Genomic DNA, 14,843 nt, shown 5'->3' with positions numbered 1-14,843 from the left:
TAATTTCTGTGAAACTTTGTACAGTACTTATGCAAAATTTACTAGAAACTAGACAAAAGAGCCTGAGACTCTGAAGAAGAAGAAATTTGTTGACTTAAAAAATGATACATATGTGGAATGTAAACTTCACATTTAGAATGTCAGGGTCTTTGTGTTGGTCATATTCCACTATGTATCTTTTAGACTCTGGAAATGTTAACCAGATCTCTCTCTAGCATCCCCAGTCCCCCTAGAAAAGAAAAGTCATTTGTCTTTTTGTCATGAGGTAATTAAGAAAAACGACCAGACCATTTAGAATGCGATGCAGCACACCAGTCTGGTCCTGCACCATGAGCTGCTCGTCTACCCCACGCTGTGAATTCTGCAGGGGCGGCCATGCCTTCCTTGCTCACTGAGGTCTCCCCAGAACCAGCACCTTGCTGGGCACACAGAACACTCAAGTATTTGAATAAAATGAATGAGCCTTAGCATACATTTTCTTCGAGATTTATTTTAAAACAGGTAACAATTTAACAGGATTCTGGCAATAGTGTAATAAAGAAATACATTCAGTAGTACCAAAATAAATCTACATGAAATACATAATTTCATTGAAGTGCAATAAAAATACTTGAAATGGCACGTGTCTCTCTATCTCAAGCCAGTATACAGCTTTCTAGCTATTTAAAGACTAGCCTACTTTATAATCTTTAAGAAGTCCAACGTTTTCCTTTCTGATTTTAGTAGCTTTAGACCATATTTAAATTTTTAGCATACATTTTAAGGATATACTATAATGACCACAGATTTATTTACCTCCTGGTTAGGGAGATGCTTTGGGGTGGTATGATCAGCAAAGAGAATAGTGGAGAGATATTATTTCCCTTAATCTGAATGTAACTTCAAACAGTCTATAATTTATTTCCTTTTCTAGTAGCTTTTTTCCTTGGTTTCCACTGACCTTTATAAGCAACTGACTGGTGAAGGCTAAATTTTTTTCACTTGAAAGATTTTCACATTAGAGATTGTCCATATAAAACCTGTACCTTCAATTTCATACTGAATTTCTGTATTTATTTTACTGAATATAATATATTTACATATTATATTCAGTAAATTTATATTACTGAATATAATATTTAATTTATATTCTGGCTTGGACAACTTACTTTATTTCCCCAAATTTCATTTTCCCCAGCTGTAAACTGGAATAACATCACTAATCTTGCAAAAGATGCTGCATATAAGGTATGTCAGGTACTCGGTATACAAGAAATATTCTGTGATGAATATTTTAAAAACCTAACCACTCCTCATTTGTTCCCAGTAAATTTCCACCTTATGAATTTCCAGACAGTGTTCCAGCTTGTCATATCTTTAGGATTTTAATTCTAAAGCCGTGAATTAGGTATTCCTCCTAGGAATATCTGAAAATTTGGTAAACTTTTCAAAGCCGTTAATAAGAATATTTGAGCATGACAGGAGCCCTACAGTGTACCACTTAAGGTTGAAGAGTAGATTAATGGTGTCATTCAAAGCCCTTTGGATACACCAACTAGCAAGAATTAGCCGCAAATTCACTTACCTACACTATCATCTAGCTGGTAATTTCTTATTCTACCCATGAAGATTTCAAGGCTTTCTTATATAAAAAGTTTACCACATTCCCTCAGTTCACTACGGTAATAAAACTACCAATATATACCAAGTACTCATTTAGGAAGATTAGAAAAATATACACCATGGTAAGTATGTAATTTGAAATGCAAAATAAAAATGTTAAGAAAAGTTCTCCAGAAACCAAACCAAAAGATTTATACTACAGAAAGTTCTGGAGATTGTTTTTTGGGGGGAGGGGAAGCTGGGTAGATAAGATATGAGCGAGAATTTGCCATCGGCAACAGAGACAAATACCAACCTATCATTAGAAAAAGCTGTTTACATAATCACTTAAGATACAAATAAGAGGAAAGTTCACCCACACATTTCTTTATCTCTGCAGCTGAGCTGAACATTTTCCTGAAGATGGAGGGAGGATTACTTTCACCAGTAGACAAGCCAATGGTCTTACTTATTTATCTGTTGACACTACAGGGATAGAAGTTTCTAGCTATATAGCAAACCTGACACCTAAATTCTTCTGCTCCAACAAAACACGAAGAAATGCTAGATCAGATGTAAGAGATTTTCTTTGAAATGCATAGCAGAACTTGTAAGAAAGGGGTACTCCTCAGGGGAGGAGGGTGGAGCTCAGTGGTAGAGTGCATGCCTAGCGTGCACAAGGTCCTGGGTTCGATCACAGTAGCTCCATTAAAAATTAAAATATGTAACTAACCCTAATCATCTCCCCCCAGCCAAAAAAAGAAAGAAAGAAAGAGGAAATCCTTATGACCAAAAATACTCAGTTTCAGCAGGTAACTGAAAACCAGAGAGGTGAATGTGTGAGTGGTAGTCCAGCTGTCCTGGAACAACCTGTCAACCTCACTAACCTGTGGGCTCCAGCTATAACATCGAAAAGACAACTTCAAAGCGGCAGAGTTTAGGAATTAAACGCATGCCCCCTCAGGCCCACCATAAAGGCGGGGCCCAAGGCGGCTCGCACCCTCGGTGAGACATGCCACACACTAGCACAGGCGGACAACGAGGAAGAGCGTCTGTGTCTTGGCCTGGGTGTCTTCTCTCAGTCATTTACACCACTCTTCAGGCCAGGAAACACTGAAGCCGAGAAATTAAAAGAGGAATGGCCTTCTGTCAGTGACAGCCGTGGAAATGTGACATAACCAGACACAAAACTTTTCTAGAAGGAATTATTCTTAACCCACGTCCTCAAGATTCCCACAGAGAGAGCCCTGCCAAAAATAAGCTCAGCCTCTGAAGATCACAAAATATGTGGACGAACAGCCCACCAAACACAGGAGCCAAGAGAATCCAACAACAGGAGCTGAACTCAGCAGTGCTATTACAGAGACTACAACACAGGGGTGTTTAAGTAGGATGTTTAAAATGATTAGTGACATAAAAGGAGTTGAAAAAAAAAAACCCCAAAAAACCCAACCAGACATCATAAAACAAATAATAGGCAGGTCTGAAGAATGATACATACTGAGAAATGAAAAACTTGTGAAAGGAGAAACCCAATGATTTAAAAGATTACATAGAGACTGGAGATTTCACGAACTAGAAGACAGACATGAAGGCATCACAGAAAGATAAAGTAATGGAAAACACAAGAGGGCTTAAAAGACAAAGAGAACACAATGAGAAGGCCCAACATACATTTCTAAAAAAATAGTAATACTGTGAGTCTGTGAAATTTGTTCTCTGTATCGTAACAGTTCGTTATTCAGTAAGTGAAACTCCACTAAAAATCTAAGTCTGTTTACAATGGTATGTAGATGGTTACAATTTTAAAGGTCTTTTCTTCCTTTTACATATTTTTATCAAATAATTTGTCACTCATACATAACATCTGGGAAACAAGTTTTAATTAAAAGCTACACCAAAACTAGCAGTGTATTTATTTGTTTTAATTCATCCTAAAGTAAAATCTGTCAGTGTGGCTCCTGTATGCCTGCTGCTTCCATTTCTGGCTAAAGCAGAAGTCAGTGATTCTCCTGAAAATGATACAACCAGGTACTTGATGAGAAAAAAAGAAACATTTCACCCAGGAAAGCATGATGGACGGTTATTTCTAAAGTGTGACAGAAGAACTGTTCCTTCAGACTAGCAAAGCATCTTTAGGTAATTGAGGCAAACACTAAACATTGCTTATAAAAATATAGTAATTCATTTAAATATTAATACCTATGCAAAGTACGTGGGTGGGTTAAAAATGAAGGCGAAAATAGAATTTCTGAAGGTTGACTTCAAAGGCATTCTCACGCTGAATATTACACCCAAGGTTTCCATCCTGGGAAAAGCCGGCTGAGATTTTTGGGGTCCATGGCCTGCTGGATGAGCAAATTCACCTGTCCACCCACGCTGAGCACGGTTCCCTCCTCCACTCCTTTCAGTTTCTCTTGCAGTCTCATCAAGACACGTTCAGCTACTTTGTTGAAACTCTGGTCAGTATCACTGATGAGGAAAACCAAAGGTTTTAATGAGGTGGAACAGTGCAAAGGGCCTTGGGAACAGCAGAAGCTGAACAAGTGACAGTAAACAGGTCCTTTCCAAAACACTGCTCACCTGCGGGTTCGTTTGCATTCCTGGTCCTCTGCGTTCAGAGTGGAGTGGAACTCACTTTCGTCTTCTGGCCTCTGCTGTAAATACAAAGCTTTCAGAGGATTCATGGTCCAGTCAAAGAGAGGGTCATACAGGAGGACCTAGGCAGAAAGAACACACGTATTAGAAGAACAATGCGCACAGTGATGATGTATTTAGAAACAGAAGAACCAGTATTACAGAAGTAACAGGCCAGTCACGTGGCAGATGCCTGGGAGGGAGCGCACACTTATCCATGTGCCTCATGTTTCCTTGTGGAGGAAACGGTACTAGCATGATGCTCTGGGCTGCTTCTCCCATCTGAATTCGTTCTCCCTCCATGTTGGGGGCTGTGACATCCCTTGACCCATGCTTCCTGACTGGGTGAGACCAATCAACTAAAAGGAGACAAGCACGAGTTACCTTCTTTCCTTCTGCCTCTCTCTTTTTTTTTTTTTAATAGACTATTCTTTTTGAGCAGTTTCAGGTTTACAACAGAATTGAGCAGAAAATAACAGAAAGTTCACACACAGCCCTCCCCACCCACGCATATATACTTCCCTACCTGCAACATCCCTCATCAGTGCGGCATATCTGGTACAATTGATGAACCAACATGGGCACATTATTATCAACCAAAGTCCATATACATTAGGGTTCACTCTTGATGTACATACAGTCTATGGGTTTTCACAAATGCATAATGACATGTAGCCACCATTACAGTATCCTACAGAATACTTTCATTGCCCTTAAAATCCCTTGTGCTCCATCTATTCATTCCTCCCTCTCACCCTCTCCCCACAACCCTGGAAACCACGATCTTTTTGTTGTTTCTGTAGCTCTGCCTTTTCCAGAATGTCATTTGGTTGGAATCATACAGTTTATAGCCTTTTCAGACTGGCTTCTTTCATTTAGTAGTATGTCTTTTAAGTTTCTTCTATGTCTTTCATGGCTTGATAGAGTTTTGTTTTTTTTTTTTTCACTGCATATATATCTTTAAATTTACATATACTTACTGTTCATTGCTTCTAAAAGTTTAGAGCTTCATATTTTTAAACTTACATAGTTAACAAAGGAATAAAGCCAACCACAAAATAAGAATTAACTCAAAAAGATACATACACCCTGCCATTGACAGCAACGTTATTTATAATTGCCGGGATATGGAAGCACTAGTCACTTTCTTTCCTGCTGCTTCTCCTCTTGACCAGTATGATCCGAGGTAAGAACATCTGCTTTGCAGGCCGAAAGTCTCCCTCGGGGGGCTGTACCAAGGGACAGATTAGGTTGTGGGACCTGGACAGCACTAGCAAGTCTATTTGGACTTTACTCCTATGCCACGTTCTCCAATAGTTTTATCAGCAATAAACCCAACATTTTGATCTCTATCTTATTCCTAAGGATCTTTTTCACTCAATTAGTTCCAAATTTGAGTGGAGAAAAAAAAGGTTTAATTTACCGAAAACTCCTCAAAACCCAAGATCTCACGTTATGGGTGCCACCTCGAAACATACATAGAGAGAGGAGAATCCGAATACCAAAATAACTGGCAGGGCCAGAGCAAGTGGTTCTAGGTCTAAGTTTCATGCGTGAGGTCATGGGGATTTCTGACCTCGGCCATTCAGAACAGCTAACTGCCCCTGGTATTTATAAGCATAGAATTTTTTAAAAATAGGCCTCAGCAAATGCTTACCATACAGGTCTTAATAATAAGTGAAGACTCAATTCCAGGAATGAGTGACTTTACAGGAGACTCCAGCACTGCAAAGTTGGACCACTTTCTGGCTGCTGCCTTTACTGTGTTTCTTGGCAGGTCTGCAGGCTGGCACTACAGAATGCCCTTAGCATTACACGTTTAATTCCAGGACAAGTACTAGTTCAGCAGCACCCAAATTTGGTCATCTGTTTATTCTGTTCTGAGCATTCTCCAGGGCCATGGAAAAATATGGAGGGACTGACTCTGAATACATGGGGTTTGTCCATTAGTTTAAGGGTTCCTCTGTGACGACAAGTTTGGCACTGACATGGCTTTAGATTTCAGGGATCCAAAGCAGTTTCACCCACAAAGGGAGGTGTATTTCATTAACCAATGAAGAGGAATGGGGGCCTCTATTATAAATAGACTATATGGTCTTCTTGAGTTGAAGCAGAGAAACAACACAACTGAATTACTTCAAACCCAAGGTCTTGTGTTAGCATCTTACCTGCGAATTCTGGAATCAAGGAGGAGCTGGAGTGATTTGAAAAGTATACTTTAGTCTTATTATCAGAAAGGAAGTGATTGAATGAAAACAATAAAGGAATACAGACTGATGAAGTTAGAACAGGGTGTGTCAGTCTCGGCACTACGACATCTGGGGGCTGGACACTTCCTTGCAGTGAGGGCTGCCCTGTGTGTAGGATGTTTATCGGCATCTCTTGCCTCTACCCACTGGAAGTCAACAGTGCCCTCACAGCTCCCCTACCCCTAGTTTTGACAACCAAAAGTGTCTCCAGACACTGCCAACTGTCCTCTAGGGAACAAGACTGCCCTTGGCTAAGAACCATTGAGTTAAAGGGAGAGATTTCCTTAGTAGAATGGATAAAATCATGGAGAGTAGAATGGATAAAATCATGGAGGGTAGGATGGTCTATTATGAAGAAGAAAATGAGACCCTGAAGGCCAGTAGAGACAAACATACTGAGAGGGAAAGGGAAAGGCACCCAAGACACAGGGCTCTTAAAGAGGGTTAAGAAGCGAGAAGTTTTCACTGATACTAGATCAGAAACAGTGACTGTGGCTCAATGAAACTAACAGCGAAAGTGATGCCTACAGGAGAGGAGACTGAGATGACATCCCAGAGGACTGGGGTCCAGCACGCTCCTGAGAAACACTCTGCTAACGCTGAAGACACAAAGCCCACAGTACAGTCAACTGGGAAACTACTCTTGAAGATTGGGACAACCACACCAAATCATTCCAGGAAACTGAGACAGATTTACAGAGGGAAGATAAGGCAGATTTCATTGTAAAAGACACAAAGCTTATAAAGCTTGTTAAGTGACACGGTTATTGTAGACGGAGTTGCAAATCAGCCCTCAAGCTTGAAACCCCCCAACAGTTTCCATCTTACTCAGTAAAACCTAAAGTCCTCACACCGATATAGGAACCCATAAATGATCTTTCCACTGTTAGCTCTCTAACTTTATCTCCTACCACTCTTTTAGAGAATGAGCCTCATGAGCAACTTGGCACTCAACTAATAAAACTTCTGAAGCTGTGATGGAACTACCCTCTTCCAGTAAGTGTTAACTCAGGATACAGTTACCAAAGGAACCCCCCAATTTACCCAGGCACAAAAAGTTCTTTTGACTGAGACTGAGCATAGTAAAAGACTGGGGAATACATTAAACTTCTTTGAATCTTAAATTAATTAGGAAGTCTGGACTTCTTTTGTCTTAAATGCAAAAAGGCACGATAACTTGGTCTTGGACCTTGACTCCTCCGTTACTGAGGCAGCTGTTGTAACATTCATTCTTGCTGCAGAACCAATGGCAAACTGTAATACATGACACCGTGTATGAACACAATGTGGGAAAAGGGAAAGTGTTTCCAGTCTTGCGAACATCACAGCCCTGGGAGTTAATTTTATCAACATACTGCTGGGACCCATTTTAATCGTCTTTGTAGGAAAAATCCATATTGCTACCAACAGTGCGAAGGAGACCTGTAAAGAGGCCTTTGGTTGATAAAGCTAGCAGACACAGGGCCACCCTAGCAGACGGTCAACTTCACCCTCCTTGGGATACAGTCCTGTCCTTGTTGGTCACAGGCTTAGTGATTAATGCCACTGAATTAAGTCAGCAACTCTCAACCATGGCTGCACAGTAGGACAGCTTTGTAAAAATACAAACGTTCTTGCCTCACCCCCAGAAGTTTTGTTCAAATTTGGTCAACATCAGTATCATTTTAAAAGCAATACAAGTGATAGTAAATTAAGTCTAGGACCACCTGCCAAAGAAACAAAAAGCTGAAAGAATGTAAAGGAGGCATAGCTCAACTCTACTTCCACGCTTCCCTGCGGAGGACACTTTTCCCACCTCTTGCCCCACATGCCCTTTACTAGGACAGCGAATGACTGTCTCGGGTACCCAGCTCTCGCTTGGGTAGAACTAACGTCATAAGCACTGGAAATCTGCTGGATTTCCTTCTCTTTCCGCCCTAATCAACAGAGGCAGTGATCCTGATGGAGCGTGTATGCCCTCCAGGCCCAAACCCCACTCGGTGGCATGTCCCCAGGTTAAGACGCAGACAGGCACTGAGGTGGCACCAGCAGCGAGCCAGTTTGGCCCTCACTCCTCAGACATGTTCCCCCAGTGCTGTCACTTTGATCTCCATCTGTCTCACTAAATGGTTCTGAACCTGGGCAGGTGAAAAGAAGACACACATACTAATTTCTCTAAAAACTCCAAAGGAAACCATTCTGGAAATAATACCATTCAAGACAAGATGTCATCGTAGCCTGGGAGTTAATTTTATCAACATGCTATCAACTCCAGGCTAAGATGTCAAAGTGCTGATATATGTATTAAAGACTAGAGGTTACTTACAGTGCTGTAACAGTGCAAGAAATCTGCAAGGCCTGGAGGCATTTCTCTGCCACTATTTATGGCGTGCAACCTCCTCTCCCCTGAAACCCAGCATCATCCTACCACCCTAAAACAAAGCACTGACCCTCAAATCAGGACCTTCCTAACAAGATACACAGTCTACCAGGCCAAGAAATAAAGATTTCCTTACAATACACCTTACCTCCACAATAGTTAACAGGGTTTCCTGAGAGTTTCTCATAACCTCCATGGTTTTCTCACAGCATCTACAAACACATTATAAATATGAATTTTATTACACACCAACATTTTCAGCATACTGTTATCTCCTATATATTCATGTTTAGTATCCTGAGACTATTCTGGTTAACAATTCCTAAATTAACATCTCAAAGAGTATAATAGTACTTGGAAGAGTGGGTTTTCAGTAGATGTTCCTGAAATGAATACAAATACACATGTGAATATAGGCTTAGCATTTATAAGAGTAACACAAAACCACCATGAAACATTTCCTTCATTGCTGATTATTGTGGTAATCATAGTTTTGTTTTAATAGACTTTATTCTTTTAGAGCAGTTTCAGGTTCACAGCGGAACTGAGCAGAAAATACAGAAAACACACAGCCCTCCCCACCCACACACACACACTCCCCTACCCTCAATAGCCCTCATCAGTGCAGCATACTTGGTACAATCGATGAACCAACGTGGGCACGTTATTATCAACCAAAGTCCACAGTTTACATCCGGGCTCACTCTTGATGTTGTACATTCTATGGGTTTTGACAAATGCATCATGACATGCAGCCACCACTATGGTTATCATACAGAATAATTTCATTGCCCTAAAAATCCCTTATGCTCCATTAAAAGTTGAGTATGTAGACTAAGAAAAAATTTTTTTAAGTTGAGTATTTAGACCTTTGTTGGGAAAACTACACAGAATTGCAGAGTTCTTTTAGCAGGAATTGGTACTAAGATCCTTTAGGATAATTTATATGCCTGAGAATGAGTACTCAATAGGAGTTCTGATCGGTAAACAAAGAGTTAGCTAGGACAGGGGACATCAAGGGTAAGGTGGGCTGCTTCCAGAGGAGGTGAGGAGGACAGCATGTGTGCTTTATTGGGTGGGGTCCTAGGGGGTCTAAAGGAAGCTACTGCTTTAGGCAGGGTCTTTTCCTTGGCACTGGTAAAGCACTGGGATGTCATTCTAGCAAGGAATTCTATAATCCATAGAAATCAATAATCCAAATGTTGACTTCAACACCCAAAATTATATGCCCTACCTTATCCTACTTGGCTTACCTTCTAAAGACACCTTCAACACCGGTAATGCCCATCCCATCCACAATATCTCTGGTGAGCCTAAAAGGAACTGTTTCAGGAGTGGGAAGGATTTTACCCTGTTCAAAGGCAACTCCTAAAATAAATAAATTAAAAAAAAATCACAAGGTTAGGAGGTTCCATAGCTAATTTACGTTCTTCCCAACTGGCATGTGAACTTTGCAGAGTCACCAAATAACCTGTAACCTATATTCAATCAGTACTAGAACATACAGTAGTTTATTCTATTTCTGCTCTGCCTGCCTTCTTCATTTCTACCATTGTCCAGGAGATCCACCTCAAATTTAAAAAAATAAGGTAAAAAAAACCTATTTACTAATGTAATTAGAGAAATCTACATTAAAGGGTGATTTTTAAAAATGAGGTGGTAAGGGATAGAATTTAAAATGCAGATAAATATATATATCTTTTATCCATTTTCCCCCAATGGTAACACCTTACAAAACTATAGTAAAATATCACAACAGGATGCTGACATTGATAGAAGCCAGATACAGATTATTTCCATCTCCACAAAGCTCTCTCATGCTGCCCTTACGTAGCCATACCTACTTCCCCACCATGACCTATCCCTACCCTCTGTTCTTACAACAATTACTAATCTAATTTCCATTTTTATAATTTTGTAAGTTCAAGTATGTTATATAAACAGAGTCACAGTATGTAACCTTTTGGGATTAGCTTTGTTCACTCAACATAATTCTCTGGAGAATCATCCAAACTGTGGTACATATCAATACCTTGTTCCTTTTTACTGTGGAGTTGTATTCCATGGTACAGATGTACCAGTTTGCTTAAGCATTTGCCTATTTGAAGGACATCTGGACTGTTTCCATTTTGGGGCTGTTACAAAGAAATCTGCTATAATTTGTGATACAAGTGAACATCTTTTTGGGGACATAATTTGCTATCTGTGTATCTTTTTTTGTGAACTGTTTATTCATGCCTTTTGCCCATTTAAGAACTGTTTTTTGTTTTGTTTTGACTGTTGAATTTTCAGAGTTTTTATGGCTAGACAGTCTTATGGTCCGTGCTTTTGATGTCAAGTTTAAGAACTCTTTACCAAGCCCCAGTTGCTGAAGATTTTCTCCTTTTTTCCTCTGTTATTCAGATTGGATCATTTCTACTTTCTGTCATGTTCACTGATTCTTTCTTCTGCACCACTATTCTGCTTGTTGATCCTAACCACTGAGTTTTAAATGTTTAATTATTGTATTTTTCTGTTATAAAATTTTTACCTGGTTCTCTTCTACATCTCCTGTTTCTAGGCTGAGATTATTTCTGTGCTGAGACTTAAATGTATTTTCACTTGTTTCAAGCATGTTTGTAATTGCTCCTTGAAGCATTTTTATGATGGCTGCTTTAAAATCTTTGTCAGATAATTGTTAACTTAAAATGTTAATCTTTGTCATCTCACTGTTTTTTTTTTCTTCCCCAAAGAACATATTTATATTTAGGCTTGCTTCTAATAACACCTAGATACATTATCGCTATGAGAACAGTGCTGCATATTCTGTATGATACTGAGAATCAGGTGCTCTTGTACCAATGATGAGAATTGTTAATGGTACAAACGTATTGGAAAAATTAATTTAACCCTACAAATTCTGCACCAACAAGATATCCTACGCCCAGGATTTTACTGAAGGGAAAAGAAGGTCCACAGAAAATTTGTCCATACATGTCTGCAGCAACTTTTACAGTTCACTTCTATTACTGATTTGTAATAGTTACCGATACTGTCTTGAGAAATGAGGCCTAATGAATACTCAGACTAAGTGAGAGACTCCCCTCACTCACCACATTCCTTTCACCACCACCAAGAAGACACAACCCAGGCATTTGCTGAATATAGAAAAAGGTCATCATTTCATGGTGCAATCTAAGAATTCCAATATATTTTAGATGAGAGAAGTTGACCATGGAGGAGTTCACTGTTGGGCACAGAATGTGAAGCTGGAGGAACTCTGATTAAAGGGGGGGCTTGCCCTGCTTCTACTGGATGTGAGTCTCTCATCTCTGTAGCAAACTTCTCTCTCATTCTTCCCTTACTTCTTACTCACTCGCAGAACAACTCCACATTCTTATCCTACACATCCTTAACTTCCATTTAATCCTTGCCTTTTCAGTCTCACTTCCTGCATTCTATCCAAAGTTTACTAAGACTGGATTTAACTGTTAAATTCAAAGGCTTGTTTTCAGCATTCATCCTACTTGACCTTTCTGTATCAGATGCTACTGAGCACAGCATTTTCTTCTTCTTTTCTTTTTTAGCGTTTTTTATTGATTTATAGTCATTTTACAGTGTTGTGTCAAATTCCATTGTAGAGCACAATTTTTCAGTTATACATGAATGTATATATATTCATTGTCACATTTTTTCTCTGAGATACCGTAAGATCTTGTATATATTTCCCTGTGCTATACAGTATAATCTTGTTTATCTATTCTACAATTTTGAAATCCCAGTCTATCCCTATCAGCATCCTTCTTTTAAGAAAATTTACCCTCCCTTGGCTTCCAAGATATCCCTACCTCCTAGTTTCTATGACTTGTTAGTTATTCCTCATTTTCATCCTGGCTTAGCCTTTTTAACGCTGGCATTCCTTACAATTCCATTCTTAGTCCTCTTCATCAACAACATGTGAGATCAGAACCTCCTCTAGTCCAATGACTTCAACTGAAATCTATTTGCTGAAAGTTCTACGTCTCTTACTATGATCAACATCTTTGCTTTCCTGTTTATTAAACTACCTGTTCCCCCTGGAAATCCCAATACCTCAAAACAATGTCTAAAATTAAACTCATCATTTTCTTATTCTCTAGTGGGAGAGAGCTAGTCCCCTCTCCCACTGTTTCCACATCCAACATCACTGGTGCAAGTTACTACAAAAATGTCCCCCAAATCCAGTCTCCTGGGCCATACAACTTCAGTCCAAATCATCTCTTTCATCATCTCTTGTCTGAACTATTGTAACATTCCCTAACTCGTCTTCCTACCTCAATACTGCTCCCTAAATTATCTTTCCAATAATCAAGTATGATCATGCTCTGCTTAAACATATCTTCCTTTACTTCCCAGTGTTTAACAGATTAAAGCTGAAACTTCTCAGCCTGGCTTTCCATCGTCCAGGACCATCTACAGCTCAAGCTACTCAGTGACATGCAGCTCCCCGCCAGCCACATGTGACGTCTCATCGTTCCTACAATGCCGTCCCTCCTTTCGTATTTCCTCGAGCTTCTGTCTGGATTATCCTCCCTCTCTTTCTCTGAGACCTGGCTTACACGTCACCTCTTCTAGTAAGTTTCACTCATCATCCTCCAGACAGTCAGCGACTCCCTCCAGCATAACTGTGCTTACACTTCTTTAAAACAGTATTTATTGCTTTACAGCCCTCCCACCCCCTTTCTATACTTGCAATATCCGGGTAGGCAAACAGCATTTTTTGATGACCAGATATTTATTGAATAAAGACACACATCTCTGTTACTTACCTAAATCTATATGTACGAGCTCGGCTGACTGCTCGTTTATCAAGATGTTCTGTACGTGTCTATCCCCAAGTCCAAGTATGTAACCAACTACGAAAAAACACACAAACCAAAGTCACTGGTATCACCTAGTCCTATAAGCACCTTTGGTCATAATTTCAACTAATACCACTGACTCTACATAATTCTTAAGTAGCTTAGGCTTTTTTGCCTATTTAAAGAAAATTAAGTACATCACTAGCCATTTTAACTTGTATCTTGCCAGCTATTCTCATTTCTACTGCGTTTTATGAATCTTAGATGATTTGCTAAAAAAGTTTTCCTTTTACTGATAAGCACATGTTCAAACTGAGACACCTATGGGTAAATCCTACATACCTCAGTGAAACTGTCTTCTGCTTAATGAATTAAATTTAACACAAATTAATCATTAATTCATTTAATTGAGTACATATCCAGGAAAAACTACACTTCTATTTTTAAGACAAATGATAATATGCATTAAAATGCTTTTAACCTAATGAGAGACCTCAAGTGGTGTTAGAGAAAAAAACAGTGGCTAGGGAGTCAGGACGCCTGGGGTTCCTGCCTCGCTCTGTCATTAAGGGGGCCTACTTTCTTGTTTATAAACTAAATTAGTTCAATCAGATTAGTCATTCTCAATGTAGAAAAAAAGAGGGTTTCATTAAACCCAGAAGTTTTTCAAAACATACATGTCCTGCCTTTCTGGTGTATAGTACCTAAGTGATGAAAAGAGTGGTCTTTAACTAAAAAACAACAGATTAAAAGATCACTGATACTCCTTTTAGTTCTCATACTCTAAGATTTTGTTAACTGCCCTATTTCAATCCCTTAGAAATTAAAAAAGTCAAAATATATGTTGTTCACTGAATATTTAAATATATTATTTCTATTTCAAAACCAAAATTCTATTAAATAGAATCAATCATTGGAGGTTAATATCACAGTTTTATAGAGGTTGTATGCAAAAGAATAATAATAATGAAAAGAAATAACTTCAATGGACTTGTGAGTTTTATTATTTTCCAAGAAAAATCCCAGAAAATAATACATTAAGTGAAGAGAAAATAAGCCATTTTCTCTATTAAACAAAGAAGAAAAAGAATCAGTCTTATTTTCCTACCAGGACAAACAGAATTCTCTCCTGCCAAGGGTAAGAAGAGCTATAGTTAGAAGCAAAGACTCAGGACTAACAAAAAACCCCAATGATCT

At 39.1% G+C, this 14,843-nt stretch overlaps 1 protein-coding gene across 1 annotated transcript in view; it reads right to left on the bottom strand.

The window, feature by feature from the left end:
- Window positions 1-470: 470 nt before the first annotated feature.
- Window positions 471-14,843, bottom strand: part of ATM (ATM serine/threonine kinase) — a 117,098-nt gene continuing 102,725 nt past the window's right edge. The window contains exons 59-63 of the mRNA XM_010969273.3: window positions 13,614-13,700; window positions 10,080-10,194; window positions 8,975-9,038; window positions 4,165-4,301; window positions 471-4,053 (exon numbers count right to left, since the gene is read on the bottom strand). Of these exons, the coding sequence (XP_010967575.2) occupies window positions 3,870-4,053; window positions 4,165-4,301; window positions 8,975-9,038; window positions 10,080-10,194; window positions 13,614-13,700 (587 nt within the window). The 3' untranslated portion in view covers window positions 471-3,869. The remainder of the gene's footprint in view (window positions 4,054-4,164; window positions 4,302-8,974; window positions 9,039-10,079; window positions 10,195-13,613; window positions 13,701-14,843) is intronic.

The sequence above is a fragment of the Camelus bactrianus genome, chromosome 33 (assembly GCF_048773025.1).
Source record: "Camelus bactrianus isolate YW-2024 breed Bactrian camel chromosome 33, ASM4877302v1, whole genome shotgun sequence".
NCBI lineage: Eukaryota > Metazoa > Chordata > Mammalia > Artiodactyla > Camelidae > Camelus > Camelus bactrianus.
Note: the sequence above shows the minus strand (reverse complement) of the source record. Positions and strands in the feature narration are given on the sequence as shown.